A 22,706-nucleotide genomic window follows, 5' to 3' on the forward strand; every position below is an offset into this window, starting at 1 on the left:
GGGGCAGGGAGAGGGCGGGCTCGGCGGTAGAGGCGGGGCCGCCTCCTGTCTGCCGTTAGCGGAAGTGACGTGGGCGCGCGCATGGGCGGCCGTGACGGAGCGGGAGGCGCCGGCGTCAGGTCCCGCCGCCATGGAGGGGCGGGAGCCGCTGCGGGACCTGCGCGGCGCGCTGCGAGCGGTGCTGGCACGGGTCCGAGGTGGGCGCCGGGGCCGGGCGGGGGCCGCGCCGCGCCGCGCCGGCTCTCCGCTGGCTGAGGCCTCTCTCTGCCGTTACAGAGGGCGAACCGGGCGAGGGCCGCGAGCCGTTCGAGCTGCCGCGCTTCTGGGACGCGCTAGGTACGGGGCGGGGGGAGCGGGCGGGCTCTGAGGGGGCCGGGGCCTGGGCGGGTGCCGGTGCCCGGCTGGGCTCTGACGAGCGAGCGAGACCCCCGGCAGGTCTCCGGCTTTTGCCCTTCCCCTCCACCTGCTCCACCCCTGGCGGAGCAGCGGCCGGTGCCGAACTGTTGTCGCAACTAGATTTTTAAAGCCTTTAGTCTCTGCTAAAGCCCCGCAGCACGTCCTGGTGAAGGTGGCACGGACCGGGAAGCAAAATGTGGTTGTGAATGTCGTTACTAGCTAAGTAGAAAAACTGGGAAAAAAGCGGGCTTAGGACACATGCAACATGCATGGCACAAATACACCATGGAATTTTTCTTTTTCTGTGTCGAGGTTTAGTTTATGTCTTGGAAGGAAGGAGTGGTAGTCAATCAGTATAGCAAAGCAGCATCAGAGGTGTTGCCCATCTAGCTGCTCTGTTTACCTGCTACCCAAGTTGCTTTCTATAGTTTTGCTCCCATTGAATCCTTTCTAGATCAGACATTCAAAGTAACGTCACAGGAAGCTACAAAGCTGAGTCTGGCATTCTCAAGGCCTCCACTAATTTCTGCAGAGGTGAGTGAAAGCCCCCACAGACTGTGAAATTGCAGTGTGTGTGACAAGTTTCAAGTATCTTTTCATTCACTTGAATAAAACAAAGTAATTCGGTTCAGTGCAAGCAAGGGATGTCAGTATGGGCTGTGCATTATAGAGTGTATTAATCCAATTCAAGAATTGTCCGGAGAGCTAATTTCTCTAAGTTAGGGAGACATAACCAAATAGAGGTATTCTTACAGTCTTGTCTTTAACACCTACAGCCGGTTGCTGATTGAGACAGGATATTGGACAATACAGACCTTACATCTAACAAAGAATGCACAATACTTAATATTGCTGCTGTTAATTGACAGATTGTTAATTTTTTATCACACCTGTGTTTGGAGGAAAAAAAAAAAGATCTCCAGTTTAAAATAATGATCTAAGCTACTTCATCCTTTCTGATGCATGAACACCACACCAGTACATGTTTTGCTACCAAATCATGGGGCGGCTTATGATGCATACAGCTTGATTACTGTATCTTCTTGTTGTGCTGTATTTGTTTCTCAAGCAAGATGACTGTTACTACACTTCCCTTTTTTCAAAACAATCTGAATATAAGTGATTGCTTGGGAGACTTTCTAAATGCAGTGCAGCATTGCACTGCTCACAGTTAATCCTTTTGCCTGTCCATTTGCAGGATTGCCAGAAGCTGAGTGAAGATGTCCAGAATGCTATTCTTGCAGTTGCTACAGTGTACTACTGGCTCCCCAAGGGCCAAGGTGAGATAGTGACAGCAGGCCAGTCACCACTATATGGGGTGGTGGTTCTTTCACCACTATATAAAGAAACCAAATATTTCAGAGTCTAGTGAGATATGGCGTCTGCAGGAAAGCAAGTTATCATGAGCAGGCAGTCCCATTATCAGCTGTTCTGTAGACCTGCAACATGTTTATGAGTGAAACACTTGTCTGTCTATTCCTGCAGATTTCTATCTGTGAAAGAGTGATAGTGTAGGAAGTTGTATGGTTGATTGAGCTTTCATATTTATAAAGTGTTGAAATCCTTGTCCAAAGTCCTTTTGGAACTGGGAAACGTGTTGCTTCCTTCAAAATACCTGTAACTTCTTATATATAGCGTATCGATACAAGCAGAGCCGTCTATGTGTTCATCTTCGGCAGTTGTTTTCTGTCAGTGCTGACTTTATGACAACTTTCTTGCTCTTAATCTCAACCAGGTACTACTCTTCGGAAGATGGTACGAGATGCTACCACTGAAGTAGTGGAAGGAATGATCCAACTCACAGAAACAATTCTCAGTGCTCCATTGGAGAGGTAGTAATTTTCCAGGAAAAAAAAAGGAAGAAAAAGTTACAAGTAGACTTGTTAGGAAGCAGCAAGTGCAGACTGCTTCCTAAGGGAAGGGGGAGGGCAGAAGCAGACTGTTGTTATGAGGCAGGAAGAAGCAGTGGCTACATCAGCAAAGGCCCTGTCCCCCAGTATCTGAGTGAGCAGAGCAGTGCTGGTGGGGGTAGTGAGGTTCAGCTGAGAGTCCAGATCATCAGATAAGCCCATAGCAATGAGGTCAAGCTGGAAAGTTAGGCCAGCAAGTCAGGGTCAGGTCCAGAGAGAGTAACCAGCATCAGACACCATCCAGTGTTTGCCCAGCACCTCCATTACAATGAGCTGGGTCTGAGGTCAAGGCAGGAACATGAAATCTGTGCGTCAGGATCCAGGTCAGAATCAAGGGGGTACGAGACTGGGTGCAGACAGTTTGTGCAGCCCTAGCACAAACAGGGCCCAGTGAAAGAACATCAAGGTAAAACCATCTCCTAGGGTAAAGAAGGGCTGGCCCTCATTTCTAGCTTTCTTCACAATACCTCCTGTCAGCAAAGGAGCTGATCTTGTACTTAGCCAGCTAAACTTCAACTGAGCCAACTAAAGTAGGAGGGTGGAATACACTGAAGGCCCTGACATTACCCTTTTGCCCTAGTGACCGAGTTGGGTACATTTGCCTACATGGAGAATAGATTTTCATCCTGTCTGTGGCAAGGAGAGATGCTGGGAGCAGGATTCCCATGAAGGTGCTGGATAGCGTTTGCATTGTTTGGCACTTTTTGCCCTTGGAGTGAACTGTCATATGCAAAGATTATGCGACTTCATAAAGCTAGTTATTGGACCACTATGGACCGCTTTCTCTCCTTATGGATTATGCAGAGGTCAGGAATCTCTGACACAGACTTCTGATTTGCATAGATTCTGAAAGATAAACAATAGGCCTAAGCACCTTGAGAGGCCTTTGTAAGAGACTCCTGCTTCTTGTTCCAACAGATAATTAAACTTAGTAGGAGCCAGCACTTCTTGCTTTACACAGACATGAGGTACTACTGACAAGCTTGTTGGTGACATCTTTCCAGCAGAGCTTCTACTAGTGTGCATCATCTTTGGTGCAGAAAATAAAAACATAGTCTAGCAGCGTGGTGTTACTGAGTCTAACTTTGGGAGGCTTTGTTTTGTTTCAGCTTGTCTCAGGAACAGCTTATATCAACTGGTGGTGTGTGGGAGGCATGCGAGCAAGTGTCCAACCTGCCACGAGGTGAGTATTGTATGTGCAGAACAACAAAACTGGGACACGCTGTCTTGGAATATCAATAGCCCTTGCACTTGCAAGGGGCATTCTAGCTAGTACAATGAAGGCTCACTCATTCTGCAAAACCTGACTGTGTTTGAAATTTATAAGCTTGGAAGTCAGGCCGGATTCTCTGCATGGCAAACATGCAGCTCTGAGCCTTGCAAAAAGTTTGATCCTATAATCTCAAGATCTAATGATTGCAAACCTACATGAACATTGTTGCAAGCTGATTTGAATCAGTGCAGTTACTCAGTTTTCATCCTTTTACTTTTGCAGATAACCAGGCAGCGGTTGCATCAGCTCTGGCTGCATGTCTCGGTGTGGTCAAGGATGCTCTGGAGGAGATGGAACGTGTAAGGAAGCCCCTAAGCCGTTGAGGAACCTGCAGTGATGGACTGCAGCAATGGTTCAGTGATGGAGCACAGGGATTGTTTTATATACAGGCTTTGATTTAAATTTGTTCTGATATGAGCTAGCTTATTGTATTTTGCCTGGATTTTTAATGAGTTTTTAAGCTCAAGCCTGGTTTGCTTTATAGGTTTCCGTAAGACATCTCCTAAATAGCGGGGGAGAGGAACAAGGTGGCAGTGGGGCAGTTTATGTTATGTTAAGAATGGCACTGTTTGCCAGGTTCTTGCTGTTTGCTCTGTTGACTTGGAATGGGGGATTCGTTTTTCTTAATCCAGTCCTGCTAGGGTTAACAGAATCTGGCAACTGAGGTGCTGGTTGGAAAGAGATTCCTCCATAAATTATTTTATGATTTCTAGATTATGTTTTCCCTTTCCTCCTGGGTGTTGCTGGAATTGATGTTAGGCTCTGAGTTTTCCATGCATCTGTGTTCTCAGGCTCTGGTGGAAGGACAAGACCCCTACAGTGACATCATGGAAGATGAAGAACTGGGCTTTCGGGGCAACAGAGATACATATTGGTCAGAGGCTGACCGGAAGCTGCTTAGCTCCTGCATGGGATTAATGAAGGCTTCTAAAGCTTGCCTGAAGAAGGTCTTGGGTGTAGTGAAGGCTTATGGCAAAGCTGATTCTCCAGAGCAGATCGCTCAGCTGGATGATCTTGCAGACATTGCTAATGAGATCAGTCCAAGGTAAGCAGGTCTCTCCCCATGCCACTTTTTGCTCCAGAGCAGTCTGTCTGTCTTGAGGGCTAGCGAATGGAGTAGGAAAACCTTTATGATGCTGAAGCTGTGAGCAGGTGGTAGAAGCAAGTGTGGTGGGAAGACTGTTATTGCATAGGCTGTTGAGAATTGTGCAGGTTAGGAGAGGAACATGTGTTGCAGCTTGGAGTGGAGCTGAGGCCATGTCTCACTCTAAGGTGAGAGTTACAGATGTCTGAGAAGCCAGTGAGAAGCATCCCATGGGTATGACTGACGTTGTCTCCTTGTCATGTGCTGCTGTTCCTGACTTAACATTCAGGATGAGTGTAGGCTTTGACCAGGATCCATGAGTTATGCTGTCAGGACTTTTCTTCCATTGCTCCCCTCTCTTTTATTCTAGTGTTGATGAGCTGGCACTGAGCATGTATCCGCCTATGAACCAGCTGGCTGTGCGACTCAATGTAAGTATCTGCAGCCTGCATGCAGGTCTACACTCTTGTATGTAGAGGGAAGAAATCACATTGGAGGGATTACGTAACTGTTAGGGAGAGGTGGGTGTTAGTGACTGTCTCAGTAAAGAGTTCTTAGGAATGAAGAGTTGCCTTTGATTCTTAGCTTAGCTTCCTTCGAGTGAAAATGCATTCCTCATCTTTACCTCTTCAGGGAAGAGCATGGCCATTTAAGCTTTGGCTCTAACTATAATCTATAGAGACATCCAATGACAGCACCTCAGGAAAGTGAGGTCTGAGGCTGCCGATGTACTGTGTGTCTGCTTTTGTTTCTTGGGTAATGACAACTTGCTCAAATAAAGTTATCTAAATTAAAAATACAAATTAAAAATTCTCACAGTGAGCGTTGTTAAGCACTGGAACAACGTGCTCAGAGAAGCAGTAGAATCTCCATCTTCGACAGTATTGAAAACTTGGCTGGGCAAGGCTCTGAGCCACCTGACTGAACTTTGCGGTAAGCCTTGCTTTGAGCAGGAGGTTGTACCAGATGATTTCCAGGGGTCCCTTGTATCATAAATTAAGTACATGTCTTCTCATATCTGAGAGTTTTTATTCTTAATTCTCGTTTCATGCCTTTGTCTAGTGGCTTGATTTTTTGCGATAAAAAAGAAAGTATTGCCTAATATCAAATTGCATTACAGTCAGTTACTTGTAACTTCATGCCTTAATATCAGTTAACAATTTCTAATAGGCTTATCTTTTTAAAGAAAAAAGCATTTTAACGTATGCTTTAAAAAACAGCGTGGTTTTATTTTCACTTGTCCCAGCCAGCATTAGGTGGAGAGACACTCCCAGCATGGCAGTGATAGATAGCTTCCTTCTGCATCAGGATCTGTGGCAGTTCTACTCCTTCTTGGTTGTGTCGGGCATTCCTGCACGTCTTTTTTTTTCCAGTACTGCTCAGCCTCTTTTTTCCCATGTTTGGCTCACCCTATTTCCCTTTTGTTTCTTTCTAGGCTGCTAAGTTGGCCTCGGTATTAAAGAAAGTCTTAGAGATTACAAAGTGAGTATGAGTTACAGTTTTATAAGCATGTGTTTCCTGCTATGAAGGTTGATATCTTTCTGCCTCTTGTCAAAGATGACTAATTTGTAGACAGTAAATGCTGGCATTTTTTTAATAATTATGATGTTATCCAGTCACAAAGGGATGGGAGTAAGAAAAGGAGGATAGGGATGAAAGTGGTTCTCACTGAAGACACACACATATGTGTTAAGGTTTGGGACTAGAGACATGCATATGGGTTCTTCCTTGCTCAAAGCACTCTGGGGCTATAGCAGTCCTATTTTAATGGTGTGGTAATTCAGCACTTCACAATACCCACATGCTGTCTAGATGCATAGGAATAAGACACCCAGGAGGCTTTCCTAATGAATTTTCCTCCACTTTTGCAGGACAAGCCATGTATGTCCACCATCAGAGGAAGGCTGGGTGCAGTTTCTAACTGGTGCAGTAGATCACAACATGAATAAAATCAAGAACTTCACACAGGGTCAACTTTAGCTCTTCTATGTCTACATGTGTTGCTGTCACTGGCTCTGGCATATGCTTTTCCAGTGAATCTTGCTGTTTTCTAGCTACTGGGAGAATTATGAGAACAATGATTTTAGGAGAACTTTGCTGCCACTTGGTAAAACTTACCCAGGAAGTTGCTCTTTGCCATTGCAGGAAGTGTCATTTTGCTTAGATTCCTGGGATGGTGCCATGCTGCATCTTAATGCTGTGAATGTGCCCCATTTGTCAGACATTACAGCTACCATGGGGTTCAAAGAACAATAAAATATTGCTAGATTTGCATGAGTGGCTTTATCTCTTTTCAGGTGGCAGAGCACATATACAGAAGGAAAGAGTCTTGCTGCTTTTGCAAGCAGGCTGATGAATCATGAAAAAATATGGAGCACTGCTGCCGTTTCCTGTCTAACCTTAGAGAAGAGTGAACTATCTTTCTCTTTTCTGTTTCCTCAGAAAGCAGTAGTAAATATTTACTACTTTACCAATGTCAAGGATCTGTAGGGAGATAAGGGTGTATGACTGGAGAAGTGCTGCATCTATCATCACTTTAAAGTTCCAGGATATCTTTCTTTGCCACAGGTAGGGAAAAATGATGAAGTGGTGAGTTCAGCTCATATGCATGGTGAGAAATGCAACATTTGCTTTAGTATTTAGCCTATCTTTGTCACAGTAAGGTTCAATTTATAAAACTGGAGGGTGGGCATAGTGGCAGATGGGAGAGACTTGTACAAATAATCAGTCAGACATGGTTTTAAATATAACTTTAATTAAACTGTTAACATCTATGCTTGCCTAAGATCAGGGCACAGATCATGACCACTCTGTAAACAGGAGAGCAGGACCTGTTCTAAATTGGGCATCAGGCAGCTGCAATGTTGATAGTTTTGTAGCTCTTCAGGTTCTGGAGTTGAAGGCAGGTAAGACGTGCAGTGAGTCTTCTGGGTCCTGCTTGCGTGGGGGTCAAAGGGATTTGCAGCTCTTGAATGCTTTTAGGTTGCACAGAGCCCAACCTGAAAGGCAAGAAGGGATTATACAGGAAGTGCACCTCTCTGTATTTCTAGTTACCGGGGCACAGGAGATGCATTTGCTAGACAGGAGTGTGGTGCCAAAAAAAGGAAGGGGAGAAAAAAAGAGAAATAGAAGGCTAGCAGTTATTTAAACTACCACAATGGAATTGTGATCTGACAGTAATCTGGGAGGGAAACATGACAGGAGGGTTGAACTCTCCATGGAGGCATCTAAGGTTGCTTTGTCCTAATGCAGCTTCTTGAGAGAAATGTGAGGGTTTTTCCATGTGAAGGAGAGCATGCCTTTATGGATGACTCTTGGTTAAGTCAGGTTTGCCTGGCTCTTCAGTAGAGAAGGGGCAGATGCTGTTAAATTGTACCCAGGGACTGTCTTCATTGCTGACAGTGGGTAACGGGTGGAAAGATATGTCACAGACAATGTAGTTCTACTCCACTTACAGATGTTCAAGTGGCTAGCTAAAAAACAATTGATTTCTTAACAGCAAATAATTTCAAAATTCCATAGCTCATTTCAGTGACCTGTAACTTGTCTTATTTAATGTGTATTTTTGCCTAAGTCTAGTGGTACATCTCTTGTTACCCTTTTTGTTAGCAGGGGCCTTTGCTTCTGCTGTCTAGGCCTTTGGGGTTGAAGCTTTCACAAATGTCATACTGGCTTCAACTTATGTATTATACCTCTGTTGAAAGTTCTATTATCTGGCTTTTCTCCTGTTCAGTGTGAAAATCTTCTGTATTATCTGTAAATAAATGACTGGATGCCTGAGGCTTTCATGCTGTAGCAGTCTCTTCCTGCCACATTGTTGTCCACTTATTTTTCAGTACAGCCTTTCTGTGTAAGGGTTTGTCTAGCTCGCATTGTGTCTCTTTTTCCATTTACCATTCTTAGATCAATCGGTTTGCACTTACCTGTACTTCCTTTGCCTGTAAATGAGCCCTCGCCCTGCAACCACTATTACACACTTCTCCAAGGGTTCGGTGAGAGGGTTCGAGATGCTGATCTTTGCTGTGCTTGGCTGATATTGTACCATTTTTTCTGGAAACTGTAGAAAGAAGGAAAAGAGCTGAAACTAGAAAGAGATTCTTTTATGATTAAAAGGAGATAAATGATTTTTTGGTGCCAGAGGTCTCAGCCTGAGCTGCCAGTTGCCAGAAGAGGCAAAGTCCAGCTTACTTCCTTCTCAGCTACAGTCTTTACCTGTAGTTTCCTACTGCAGGCTCTGATTTCCAGTCTGGTGAGTGAGTTAGAAGTCATGGGGATTTCCTTGTGCTCACGCATAGACAAGGTAGAAGTGGGAGTACTGTATACAACAGTGTGGCACAACTCACCCTTCCCAAACTGATGTCTCAGTGCTTTGAAAGAAAACAGCGTGAGGGGAGCCACTCAACCCAGCAGAATTTTTTTGCTGCTTATGATTATGAAAGCTGTTTTCTCACTACTGCAATAATAGAATAATAGACTGATCTAACCTCAATAGTGAGAGGGGGGTCTTGAATGCTGATCTCCTCCTGTGCAAAGTACACGTAGGAGTCTTCGTGTCTCAGAATGGCAGTCAGCCTAAGCAGATTGTTCTCTCCCAACTCTTTCCTGTACTGTGAGTAAGGCACAGAGACCTGCCAGTTGTTAGCTGGAATAGAGTGATGAAATAAAGATGACAATGCAGATGATAAGTACAGTCTCGTCTTAGCCTGCATGGCACCTAGGAGTATGTAGCGCCCAACATTGTACTAAAAGCTGCAGCATTTAAAAGCTTAAGTGATCCAAACAGGATTTGCAGATTCAAAATCACTAGGGTGATGTTGCCAAAGTGTTTTATTTCAGTCACCTACAATCAACTATTCAGCCAACTGTTTGCAAACATGGCTAAGTCATTTTTTGCTGAAGTGAGAGAACTAGATATACTTTTCTAGCCAGGCACCCAGTAGAGTCCTTACCTTCATTGCTTTTGAGGATAAAATGAAACTCTTCCTTCCAAAGTTGGGTAATGGGCACACCATTATAATGTAGAGACTGGGCCCCAACTACCAGGTGAGTAGCCTTTTCTCCACCACTGTAGTTAAACACTTCAATGGAAAGTGGAACATCTTGTCCCAGTAGCAGAGAACTCTTCAACTGGAGGTCGATGAAAGGGTTAACTACCTCTTCAAGTGCAGTAGGAATGGAGCTAAACTGTGTTTTGCTGCCGCTGATGGTTGTCTCAAGTTTCTTTATATTTCTGTAGGCTTTGTCAAGTACTTCTTTCTCCTGAAGAGAACCTGTCGTGAAAAAGGGAGCACATATTTTAGTATTCTTTCCTGTTTACTAGTGTGAACAGTAGGATGGCATTGAATTATCCTGGCAGTACTGTAGATAACTGTCTCTAAGAGCAGAGAGATATCCTGTTGTGCTTCTGTTTGGAGCAGTTTAAGAATTTCAGCTAACAGACCATTCATTGGATGTACCTGAAAGATTCTGCTTGGGAAGATTTGTCATAGTTTTCAAAGTACCTTGGTGCTAACATATGTCTGAGTAAAAGAGGCAGTTGCCTCTAACTATAGCTGTAGCTAGGGCACAGCACTGTGTTCTCTTGTGATGGACTGCAGCGAAGGAGACAGTATGCCGTAGGCTGAGATGAGTAGGGTTGGGTCAGGGAAGCAGCACGCAATAATAGGTTCTGGAGGGGAGCTACTTTTTAAGGGAGAGATTTAGACTGTTTCTGGGAGCACAACGGTCATTTTCAGAAAGCTGGAGCCTGAAATATATCTATATGTATTACAGGGGTAATGGGAGGTGAATGTACAGCATGTACAGGTTACAGAAATCAGGAAAGAAGGTTTTCCAGACAGGCAGAAAAGTGCCTGGTAAAGAAAGGCCTGGCCTTCTAGACAGCTGGTTAATATAATTAAGCAGGATGAAATTTGAGGTATGTGTGTTTTGATTCTGTAGACAGTAAGAGTAAGGTGTTTGTGTGCCATTCAGGAAGGGGAAGTAGTGAGAAGTGGATGACCCTAATCGTCTGGTAAGGCTCTGCTCTCTAGTCCTTTACTCTTCACTTGTAACACTGACAGGGAATGTGCTCAGGCACTTGCCTACCCTGTACCTTCAGGATACTTGTAGTTGTGTGTGATATCTTCACAGCGTTCGCTGCCCACACTCTTGGTGCTGATGTTGTTGCCAGTGTACTTTGTGCCACCGAGAGCTGGCTTGAGGGTGTAATCTGCATTTTGTATCCAGACCTGGCATTTGGCGTTCATGGCAGCAAAGAAGTAGCAGACATCGTAATCAACTTCTGTGTCCCCTTCTTTGATGGCTTTAACAGGGGCTGGCCCACAGAAGGATGGACCTGAAGAGAAAATATGACCCAGTTAAGATCCATATGCTTTCCCGACTAGACCCATGCCTAGTTCAGACCTATACTGGGAGTGGTGAAGTATCTGGTTTAGGAGGACATTAGGGACCAGTGCTGTGATAGAGCTCTTAGAACTATACAAACTGCGCAAACCAAACTGATGATGATTTAGTGCGTAAAGTCAACAGGGTAAGTCCCTGTCCTTTTGCATCCTTCCATTGGAAGTTGGAGAAAGGAGCAATACTGAACTGCTTTATTTCCCCCCATTTCTAGTCTCCGCCACTCCCACCTTCCCAAGCCCGTCTTTGATATCTTACCGTTGCTTTTTTCCTGGCAGGTGGCATCCAGTGCCTGCCACCCACTGTACTTTGGTAGCAAGTCCGATCGAGCCATCCAGCATTCATTCCAAACGTGGAAGGTCCTGCAAGAGGCAGCATCATGTGCTTATACCAAAGGACTGAGCCCTGAGGTACAGTAAAGTTTTAGCCAAACCACAGCCAATTAATGCTCCTTTGAAAGAGCTCAGTGCATGTTGAGGAGAGCAGAGACCATGGGTTTTGACACAAGTGGAGTTTCTCCAGCTGGACTGGGTTATCATTCTTCCTTTGTGGGCCCTAGTTATAGGGCACACTTCAGTTCGGGTTGCGGCGATTTCTCAAGAGCGGGTCATGTAGACAGGATCGCAGCTGAGCTGTCTCCTGTCCACCTCTCTGCAGCTGTTTACCTCTTTCTTTTACCCCCTCTATGACTTCCTAGATCCAGGTATTGTCTCAAATTCTTGCTTGGGTCCTGCCATGTTTTCTTACCAGATACAGGCACTCTTGTCTTGTGTAAGCAGTGTCCCATCTTCGTCATAATACTCATCCACACTCAGGCTGCTCTTAGTGTTGTGAGCCCATGTAAAGCCTGTGACCACCCTGGTAGGAATTCCCAGGCATCTCAGAACTGTGCAGAAGAAAGAGCTGTGGATCAGTTGTGCATCCTGCCCTAAGGGTGCCTCTGCTGATAGATGTAGAGCCTTTTTTGGTGCTAGGCCTATTAGGAGTGGCACCAGGCCTGCTGTGTGGACTTCGCAAGAGGCATTGCCCCCGCGGAAATACGCTATTTTAAGTGCGTTCAGTGAATGGTGTGTACTGATACTCTTTTATCTCAAAGCTAGTGATGCTGAATGTTGCTGAAGAATCTCTGAGGACCTGTCTCTCACCTAAAGATCAAAGGTTATGTTACTGGGATCAGTGTCAATCCAGGTGTTTAGGCATATGCTAGAAGTTCTGCAGACCAAATAAGGCTTTGCTCAACACAAAAGTCTTTGAACCACCACTGTACCTGAACACATGACTGCAGCTAATACCCAGCACTGCCCGTAGCGGACAGGCTTGCATTGCGATGCAACCCACTGCCGGAGGATGGGGCTGCTTCCCAGCCACTTGGAAGGGGGTGTCCCATTATAGTATTGCCCAGTCCCATATTCTGTCAGGATTACTCTAAACTCATCGCAGTTCAGCTGCATGGAAGAAAGAGAGAAAGGAAGAAGGATTAAGGAATTGCCTCTGTCTGGTAGGTATACCTCATCCTGTTTGATGAAGCCACTCCCAAGGCAGATGAAACAGGGATTTTTTGTGCAAAGCATGAAGGTCATGGGTGAGCAGAATAGGTGCAACAGTCTCCCCAGAGATTTATTCAGTAAGAGTACTGTCACTGCTAAGAAACTCCTGCAGCACTACTTTGCTGCAAGAATATCAGGAAGGGCTAGAAATGGTCAGGAGGTGTTGTTTGGAACAGCCCTGGGCAGGCTTCCTTGTTGGTCAGTGGGTTGCCATAAACTGGCATTGAGAAGACGCTAGCTTTCGCTCTGCATTTGGGACTTGTCTGCTAGGGTCAGGGCTGCTGTCTGCTCTCCTTACCATGGCAGCAACTGTGCGGCAGATGTAAATGGGGTTCTTGCGCTGGGTGTGATCCTTGTCTCGTTGACGGCATTCGCCTACATCCAGCAGTGTGAAGCAGATGTCAACAATATCCTCCTCAAACTGAAACAAGAACACATCATTTCAGGATATTTAGCCTCAACATTTGTTCTGTGGAGTCCCTGCAAGAGTTTGTAACTGTGCAGATTATTTCTGCCTTTCTGCTGATAGTCTTATGTAAGTGGGCTGTGGAGGAGAGCTCCAGGCAGAGATTTGGAAGGGGAGCACAACATATTAAAGGCAGACCTACAGCTTTATTGAAGCAAAGTGGGAAATGCATTAGCATGATACTGCATCTCCTGACTGAGGGAAATCGATGCTTTTCTGGAGCACTCTTTAGGTTGGCACAGAGGTACTTTTGTGATCTGGTGGCACTAGAGTGGAATAAAATCCCGTTCTAATCACTGGCTGTGTCAGATGGCTTTGGGCAAATTGGAAGATCTACTTGTCCCCACTTTACTTGTAAAATAGAGACAGTATTACTAAGCTCTGTTAAATGCTTTTATATCTGTTGATGAAATGAAGGCACACAAAACCCAGATATACATCAATGCATTTCTTCATAGAGAACAGCATGAGAAGGTAGCTAAGATGACATATACTGGCTTATGGGACTTCATACACAGGTCCCTGTTCTCCTGTACAGTCTTAGACAAAGACAGTGAGTGCAGAGAGCAAGTTCTTTCATCAAAGCCACAGTATGGAAATGGGTAGCATACAGCAGATATGCACACTTCCTCTGCTGGTGGCTGCAAGAGAGCACAGACATATTGGACCTCTTGCTTACCTGACTGAAGTCCCAGGGTTGTGCTAGGACTGCATTTTCAGTCCCCCAGTAGATGACACCCTCTGGGTTTAAAATGTACTCCTGCCGCTGTGCCTCATTAGCCAAGAACACCTCATCATCTAGATTAGAGGGAAAAAAGCATCAGGAAGAAAGCATTCCTGGTCTCAGATGCACTTGCATCTCTCTCTTACATCAGTAGACTCCACTGCACCGCAGGGACTTCGGCAGTCCCTGGCATTCTGCCCTGGAAAAATACCACAGATTCTGAATCAGACAGGAAAGAAGAATTTCATTGTCATCTCTGTCTCCTTGTTCAGAAAGTTCCTCCAGACCTAGACTGTTGCACTAGCTAGCTCTTTTACTGTCCTGGTTGTTGACTTCTCTATCCCGAAGAAAGATTCAGTGGCCTTAATTAGACTAATTATAATCTTAACTCATCTTAAAATCTTTATTATAGGAAATACTTTATCAAACATTTTTCCCTTAGCAGGAGGACAGGGCTGTGGCAGTGGAGTACTCCAGGAATGGGATGGAAATCCTGAGGCAGGCAGCTTTCGGCTTTGATTAGCCCCTACCTCCTTCCTAAGGCACTGTGAGGAGCAGGGCAGGAGTGGCGGGGAGCACTAGGTGAGTCAACCTCAACCTCCACAGAGGCAGAGTGCCAGAGCTGAAAAGCTGGCTTTGTGAAGAGACTGATCCTGGCCTGCCTTTCTGTTTCTGACCACATACCTTGGCACCAGGGATTAAAGAGAAGGGTGAAGTTGCCCAGGAAACGGTTAGACTTGGAGGCATGTAAAAGCAGAGTGTACTGGCCAATGGGAGCATTGGCAGGCGTGTTCACGGAGATGGTCCAGAAGTACGGGTCCTGTTCTTCCAGTGCTGCGCTCCACTGCTTCTGGTCTCCCAGGCTGGAGATGGGAAATTCAGTCTGGGTTCCATCTGCTTTGGAAGGATGTGATCCTGCAGCCAAAGAGATCTGGTTGTGTCTATTCCAGACATGCATCCTCACCCCATGCAGACCGCAGGGACCTTATCTATATCTGGAGCCATAGCTCTCCTTTCTTGTGAGAGAGTCTTAACCCTCTAGCAGCTTAATGCCTAGTGAATATTCCTAAGGTTAGTACTGCACTCAGGCCTCCATGTTTGAAAGTGGGGTGTGTATTTCATAGACTTGTAGAAACCAGGAACAGCCAGAATAGTGCAGACCTGCTGCTTCTGGGATTTGGTGTCTTGTAATGAAAGTCACAGCCAAATGCTCAGATTATGGTAAAACAAGCTGGAGCTGAATCCTGCTGCTTTTCTCAGGGGTCTTACTAGAAAACACTCTGTAACAGAAAAACATCTGTAACAGGCTAGCTAAGTTTGAACGTTTCTAAACCAAAAGCCAGGAGAGAGGAGAGATCCCATGAGTACTTTCAAATCATAGAGTAGCGAACCTGCACTGGTTATTGTGCTGCAGTGTCTCTTCTGGGAAGAGATCGAGTTTTGACTCTGCAGTCCCAGCAGCAGGAGACTCCACTCTGCCTTAGATAAACAGTTCAATGGCCTCACTTCTAAATGTGGGCACCTCTGACTAGCTCTGAAGATGGCTTTTGCCACCAGCTCTGTTATTCAGGTGGGTGGAGGACCAGAGCTCTGGTGATTATGTTACCTGTCTGTACTATGAAGAAGGTCTTCTTCAGCTGCTGCAGGTAGCTGTGTATTGGAGCTGAGAAGCTCAGAGTGATAGTGAATGGCTGCCCCCGCCTCACCACAAGCCTTTCAGTGGTGATTTCTTCTGTGTGGTGGTTATTGTTGTTCATTGTGATATTGAAATCACATTTTTTGATGCTCAGACCTGGAGTGTGAGAAGATACAGAATGAGTTTGGGGCTGTGAGCTGCCTGCAGTCTGGCCCTGGGCCACATCCTGAGACACACAAAGAGCTGATCATGTTTCTCCACTCAGACAGTGTCCCACTGTCTTTGAGACTTTCTGCTCAGTAACTGTAAGGGCCGTCACTCTGAGCTTTGTTGTTCTTGTGTCAAGTGGCTAATGAGCTGCCTTTGCTTATACTGGTAGCATCATTAAGTGAACCAAATCATTATGCAAAAGCTCATTTCTGCCCAGGAAAGGACACGGAACAGAGCTGAGCATTCAAATGATACAGCTATTATGGTTAGCACTGAGCATGCACTGCGACTACATTTGAATTCTTACTCTGTACTCAAGTGCACTGAAGGCACTCGAAGCAGCATCTTTCCATGTGGATACACGGTTGAAATTATACACAGGAGACAAGCTACTACACCCCACTTGCAATGTGGGTGCAAGCTCTTCCAGCAGTTACTGCACTATGTATGTCTGATATGCACCAAAGACGAGCAACGGGTGCGAACTTCACTGCTGGTTTGAATGCAGTCTGGCTGTATAGTCCTGGGACTATGCTGGATCACGGCAAATCAAACACCAGTTGTGCCTTCTTTGCACCACATAGGTTGGCAATCTCACACCCAGAGCTGCAGGAGACAGGAGGAGGAGTTCTTCTATCTCCTGCACGTGCATTATAGACATCATACATGCTTCTGTCCAACACCAGAAGAGAGAAAAAATTTGCCACAATTTCAAACACCAAATTTCATGCTCAGTGGCTGAAGTGCCACTTGCACTTCTGGTTTTGGTGGTGTTTTAATCCTTTCAGACTTCTTGCTGAGAAGCAGATAACACTCTTTTTTCTCAACCTTGGGATCATCCTGACCTTGCTTATCTCTGCAGCTCCCAACTCATCACTAAGATCCTTGAACCTGTCGATTGTAACTTCTGCCCCTTATATGACACATCCTGTCACCTACATCCTATTGCTGACCCAGGCTCCTCCCTTTGTTCCAGCTAAAAAAAATAAATCCACAGAGCATTCCCCTGCTATCTAAAGCCATTGGTCCTGTGCTAAAGCCATAATTACTTCCCTTTGCAGTTTTCATTGGTCTGTTCTCTCCTTATGTCTAACTTGCCTTGTCCTCTGCATTGATACCTTCTCCCATTGCTGTTGTCCCTTCTGTCTTTGTTGTGGGAGTCCCACTGGATTGTGTGCTTCATTTCTTTTCTCCCATATGAATTTTGCTGTGCGTTGTTTTCAGTGAATGATTCTGGTCTGGCTTTCAAATCCTAATATGGCTCTCCTAGTTCATAGCCCTGCACCAGTTTAAGCTTTACAGAGCCACCTCTAACCTCACATATTTTCTTCTCTGTGCTGAAGATGGCTGTTCTGGCTATCTTGTAGACTGGTGAGTCATATGCAGTCTGGCTCTCTATCTTTCATATGACTTTTCATGGATCTTAATGTCACTTTCTGCAAGGTTACTTGGAACCTGGACCCTCTCCCTGCTCAAGTGGCTAAACCACTTAGTCATCCCTCTGCTTCAGTTTTGTACTCTGGCTTACCTCCCCCCATCCCCTATGGTAAGGATACCTCTCTTGCTTTTAATTCCAAATTCTCAAGTCTGCCTTAGCTTCTCTCAAACTCCTCTTAGGTATTGGTACCAGCTTTTGCTCGCTGTCCCTTTTTGTACAGTCCTCCATGTGACTTGAACTCCCTTAGCCTTTAGAGCACTTTCTTGGCTCCTGCCCTGTAAGAAGCTCACTTCTTCAGCTAGCCTCATGAACGCTGTCTTGGAGCAGGGACAGTCGTTTTTCCTGGCAGACAACTGGCAAATGCTTGGGACTAACCAAAGTGATTTTTGCTTACCTTGACCCATGTCTAGTTCCCTGTACTGTGAAAGTCTTCAGCTTCTGCTCGCTCTGGTGGGCAATGGCTCCTTCCTTCAGCTTTCTTTAAAAATTATCCACTTGCAAAGTTGTTTGCTTGATTTCTTTATTCAGGGTGGGACGTGATGTTGCCGCCTCTCCTTCAGCTTATCTTGCTGGCCTGCTGTGCAGAAGTTGAGGACTCCTTTATCTCTCAGACCACAGTAAAGAGACCCACAGAAAGGGGTGACTTTTCCTACCTACAGATAAGGTTAAATTCCACAGCTGGATGTGAAGCCTTTAGACAGCCAGTGACAACTTCTTCAGAGCTGTGCACTGGGGAGCCCAGAGTAGGAAATGGACATCTTAACTTGGCTCTAAACAATGCACAGAATGCACTTCAAATGTAAGCGTTGAAGAGCTGCTTTCCAGCACTGACCCTAAGTGACTTAGATCCTAAACCCTTCAAGCAGTAAAAAAAAGTCATTGCATCCATTGCCCTTTTGCCTAATTAAAAAAAGTGAAACCACTTCGAAATGAGGAAACTTGTTAAAAGCAACAACTAAAAAAGTAGAATTTCTGTAGCATAATGCAGACTATTTAAAAATATCACACTGGAGACTTGGACTAAATGCATTCTTAAAGTTGCCATAATATAAAAGGAAGGTCACTCCATTGATAAATAATTGCTCAAAAGACAGGAAGATAGTCAGCAGAAATAAACAGTTTTCATTGCAGAGTGTGTCACCAGTAGTTTTGCAGAAATCTATGATCTTCTGCCAATTAATGAATAATTTGAGAAACAATAAAAAGACATGAGGTGGCAAAGCTTGCTCAGTTATTCTAAGTAGTAAAGATGAAGGAGGCAGCTTTGGAAAAGTTGTAGAGGAATCTGAAGATATTGAATGACTAGGCCATAAGAGAGCAAGTAGAGATCAGTGTAGGCACAAATACAATAGGAAAAAGGGAACAATATCATACATAAGCAGTGATGCATTCAGAAGTAGTTGTAGACATTGCAGAATGAGATTTGGATTTATACTAGATAGCTGCTGCACAATATGGTCCAGTGAGCTTGGTGTTTTCTTAGTATTGTGATATTAAACTTTACAATGGTTTGCTCTTATGTGTCATTTAGGCTAAATACAAACTCTCTTAGTTTTAGTCATTTGCAGCATGGCCTTAATTGTATAGATTCACAGAATCACAGAATGGCTGAGGTTGGATGGGCCTCTGGAGGTCGTCTTGTCCAACCCCCTGCTCAAGCAGGGCCACCTAGAGCTGGTTGCCCAAGAGCACATCCAGACAGCTTTGGAGTATCAACAAGGATGGAGACTCCACAATCTCTCTGGGCAACCTGTGCCAGCACTTGGTCACTCTCACAGCGAAAAAGTGTTTCCTGGTGTTCAGAGGGAACCTCCCGTGTTTCCATCTGTGCCCATGGCCTCCGGTCCCGTCACTGGGCACCACTGAGAAGAGCCTGGCTCCATCCTTTTTCCACCCTCCCTTCAGGTATTTCTATACATCAACAAATTCCCTCCCCTGCCCCTGCCCCTTCTCTTCTGCAGGCGGAACAGTCCCGGCTCTGTCAGCCTTTCCTCCTATGTGAGGTGCTACGGTCCCTTCATAATCTTTGTGCTCTCTCCAGTACGTCCATGTCTCTTGTACTGCTGAGCCCAGCACTGGGTACAGCACTCCAGGCGTGGCCTCACCAGTGCTGAACAAAGGGCAAGGACCACCTCCCTCGACCTGCTGGCAATACTTCACCTGGTGCACCCCAGGGTGTCGTTACCCTTCTTTGCAGCAAGGGCACATTGCTGGCTCATGTAAACTTTGACTGCTTTGACTTTTATTAGGAAGCATGGAGGTCCCCAGATTTGCAGAAATTGGTAAACACTAAATACAAGCACAGTGGGAGATCTGCTAGATAATTCTGTGAGTTTATTGTCAACATACATTTTTCAATGTCAATTATGTGTGATTTAGTATGCCTCTTGAACTTGTTTTTTATATAAAGAGCTAAACACAGCACATGACTGATTCATGCTCTTTAAGTGTATGCAAATTGCAAGCCAATTGATTGTGCTTAAAGTCTGACTTCCTTTGCATGATCAGTTATTTTAAATGCACCTTTGCAGTGTATGTGTTTATGAACATGTAAATTAGAGTGATTTAGATGCAAGCAGGTGTTTATCCTATCACCAGCGCCTTGTAATGGCTGTGTATACGCATAGTACCATCTCTTGGTCAAACTGGCAACTGCAAGTAATATTTACTACATAGGATGCACTGTGTAAACTGTAAACAGAAAACTGTTATTGTCCCTTTTTATCCTTCATTACACAGAAATGGGCTAAAAAGGCCCATTGAAAAGTTAAACACACAAAAGAGACTTGTGCATGCAGTGCTCAAGTGCTTGTACTAGCATTCCATCTGGTGAGAATTTGTGGTCCTACATTAGATACCTGAGGTTTTCCATCCAACATCTGAGAGAAAGAAACAGGAATTGGCCAGTACAGAAGTCAAAACATTCAGCAGAAGTGCTGAGATTTCCTACCTGTGAATCACATTTCTCTCTGTCTGGAACATAGTTTTCTCATATTTTGGTTTGCTTTCAGTTATCAGTTGTTTCATCTGTTACTTTAAATGCCATTCACATCTGATTCAGCACTTCTGTTTGGTCAAGGCAGACCCCAAAACATTGTCTGCATTACTGATGGTACTAAAATGGAGCAACCATTTCTGTATATTGCAATTGTAACCACACTGGCAAAAAGCTGAGTTTGGATTGGTTCAGCTATTTTGCTGTCCTCAACCAGCATTTCGCGTGTCTCTGTGCACACACTGTGAACTTTTAGACATGTTGATAGGTATTTCTAAAGTGTACATACAAGTATTTGTTTTCCTTATATGTTGGTGGTTAAAAGGTGGTTACACAAACACTTTGGAGTAGTATTTCTTCCCGTGCACTCAGCATAACTGTATTTGGAGTGGTGCACAAAGGTTGTCCTCTTCTACTGGTTGTCTAGCTTCAGTACAACACTGTCTGTTGATAGTGATACGTTCTGTGTCAGGAAGTGGTCAAATGGACAATCCTTCAGATGCAATGACATATGGGTCCTTCAACGGTGTTGCCCTAAGATCCTCCAGAAAAGAAGGTCAGACACTGCAGAAAAATAGTAATTTTTTTTAGTCTGAACTGTAAAGGGCAAATTCAGTAACCCTTTGACTTACTTTGTCTTGCAGATTTGTTTTAAGGGTGGTTCTTTCATTTGCTTTCCACATGGCTGTTACTTAGGTGTTTCTGGCTCCAAAAAGAGAAAGTCTCCTCAGCAGGAACAACTTATCTTTGCTGGAGCTCCAGGAACAGCATTCATTATGACATTCTTTTAAAAGACTGTGTTTGGTTTTCCCCTGCAAAATCCACCTCTCCTGTAAGTCCTTCTCACTGACCTCTCCAGTCACAAAGCCAACTCGATACCAGGTTTATTTTTCAGGCTTCCTTTTATTTAAGAAGTTGAAGCATTTGAGTTCAAGCTGTCCTTTATTATAAGATGTATTCCACTGCATTGTGCTGTACAGTTGCTAGCTGTGAACATAATTTGCTCAGGCATTTAACACACGTTAATCATGCTTCTGATATGTACTATTGTTTGTAAAACTACAGTTGTAATAGACCAGCATCCTCCTTACGCTGATTTCAACTTCTGAACTTGAGGTTGCAATATTGTTAACATCAGTGTTAGCACGTTCATCCAGTCTAATTCGGTCTCTGGCAGTACACAACGCCAGATGCCTTAGAAGAATGTGTATGAGCTTCACCCCAGCAAGTGAGGCATTGTCTCATAGTAGATGATTTTCAAGACTGAGTATTTCATGATATGCAAGTTTTAATATCACTCTGAGTGTTCTTGTTAATCATAAATATTCTTTGTAGTTGTCCCTTCCCATCTACTTTTCAGTCTAACATGTCATTAGTGGGACTCATAGAAACACAAGGTGCTGTCATCTCAGTTGAGCTGTCTGTTTATGCCAAGCTCTTGTTCTGCTCTTGATATGGCTGATGTAACACTCTGCATGATGGCTGACTAAAAAATGCCTTTCCTGCTGTGCGTTTACCAGGCTGAATTTCACTGAAATATCGTAATTTATTTTGCCTTGTTTGGGACCATCTGAAGTTCCTCATAGTTTTTTAGTCCTCAGTAATTTAAATGGCTTTATGTCATGAGCAGATTTTGTACCCTTTTTGCACTCACTTATTGCATTGCTGCTTCTGAAAAACTTCATCGAGGTCTAGGCAAGTGTTGTCACTGTTCTGTATCCACTGTGTCCCTGACATGCTTGCAGAAATCTAAAGGAAAAGTGATCCGTAGGATCCTTGAAAGTATCTATCCTGCATGGATGTAATGTGTTATTATCTTTATAGTGCTTGGGATTCTTGTTTTGCATGTGCAAACATAAACCTGTAAAAACCTTTATCATCTTTCTTACCTATAAAAATAGAACCTTAAAATGTACATGTGCATCTTTAATAACTGGATCTCTTTCTGAATGTTGTGATCAAAAAATAAATACATCTAAGTTTCCCATTTATTTTGTCTACATTTCCAGCTCTGACATGGCACATCCATGAATTAGATGTGAATTTTCCTTTTTGGTGGATTTTCTTGTTTCTTTAGAGCAACAAGAAATGCTTACGCTGTGCCTTTTGGTTTGTCTTTTATAGTGAGCAGTGCCCTCCACATTCAGTACACAAGAGCGATAGATACCAGGTGGTAACGCAGTGCAGCTTTGGTGACAGAACCAGCTTTGAGTATTTCTGTTTGTTTTGTTTTGTTTTTAATCTGTAAAAGGGTAGTAATTTAATTGACTGCCTGCATCAAAGTGATGCCATGAAAAGCCAAAATCAGGACTCAATAGCCTGCACGACTATTAAGCAGGTTTTCCTTATTGCAGCGCTGGACGCGCAGGGGGTCACTCCTAATGTGCCTGCCCGCGCAGGGTTAATTGCGTAACTTATACATGCTTTACATACGTATTCAGTAGTTTTCCGAGGACTCATTATCATATGCAAATGGACTTTGCGCATGCCTGTTGGTGTCTCTGGGTGGTCGTCAGGGGTCTCTGGATGAAGGATATACCCTTCCTCACTGTGTCCGCTAGTTACCTTTTGCTTTTGCACAAACTCAGTTCTGAGATCACATATATACCATCCTTGAGGGATAGC

At 44.5% G+C, this 22,706-nt stretch overlaps 2 protein-coding genes and 1 long non-coding RNA gene across 3 annotated transcripts in view; 2 read left to right on the forward strand and 1 right to left on the reverse strand.

Moving 5' to 3' along the window:
- Positions 1-48: 48 nt before the first annotated feature.
- CCNDBP1 (cyclin D1 binding protein 1) lies at positions 49-8,449 on the forward strand. Its single transcript, XM_064465665.1, has 11 exons — positions 49-197; positions 277-336; positions 851-930; positions 1,595-1,676; positions 2,132-2,228; positions 3,416-3,489; positions 3,802-3,878; positions 4,371-4,624; positions 5,034-5,094; positions 6,099-6,145; positions 6,535-8,449. The coding sequence occupies exons 1-11, from the start codon at positions 131-133 to the stop codon at positions 6,641-6,643; spliced, it is 1,008 nt and encodes a 335-aa protein (XP_064321735.1). The 5' UTR covers positions 49-130; the 3' UTR covers positions 6,644-8,449.
- Positions 7,399-17,642, reverse strand: LOC104040903 (protein 4.2). Its single transcript, XM_064465664.1, has 13 exons — positions 17,481-17,642; positions 15,409-15,594; positions 14,487-14,717; positions 13,758-13,876; positions 12,911-13,033; positions 12,333-12,510; positions 11,813-11,951; positions 11,324-11,427; positions 10,758-11,000; positions 9,613-9,933; positions 9,148-9,305; positions 8,587-8,720; positions 7,399-7,662 (listed from the first exon to the last, which is right to left on the reverse strand). Exons 1-13 carry the CDS (start codon positions 17,488-17,490, stop codon positions 7,512-7,514), a joined length of 2,097 nt encoding a protein of 698 aa, XP_064321734.1. The 5' UTR covers positions 17,491-17,642; the 3' UTR covers positions 7,399-7,511.
- LOC135315737 (uncharacterized) overlaps positions 11,422-22,706 on the forward strand; it is a 138,858-nt gene continuing 127,573 nt past the window's right edge. Inside the window, exon 1 of the long non-coding RNA XR_010375229.1 lies at positions 11,422-11,475. This is a non-coding gene — a long non-coding RNA (uncharacterized LOC135315737). The remainder of the gene's footprint in view (positions 11,476-22,706) is intronic.

This window comes from Phalacrocorax carbo, chromosome 14 (assembly GCF_963921805.1).
Source record: "Phalacrocorax carbo chromosome 14, bPhaCar2.1, whole genome shotgun sequence".
NCBI classification, from domain to species: Eukaryota; Metazoa; Chordata; class Aves; order Suliformes; family Phalacrocoracidae; genus Phalacrocorax; species Phalacrocorax carbo.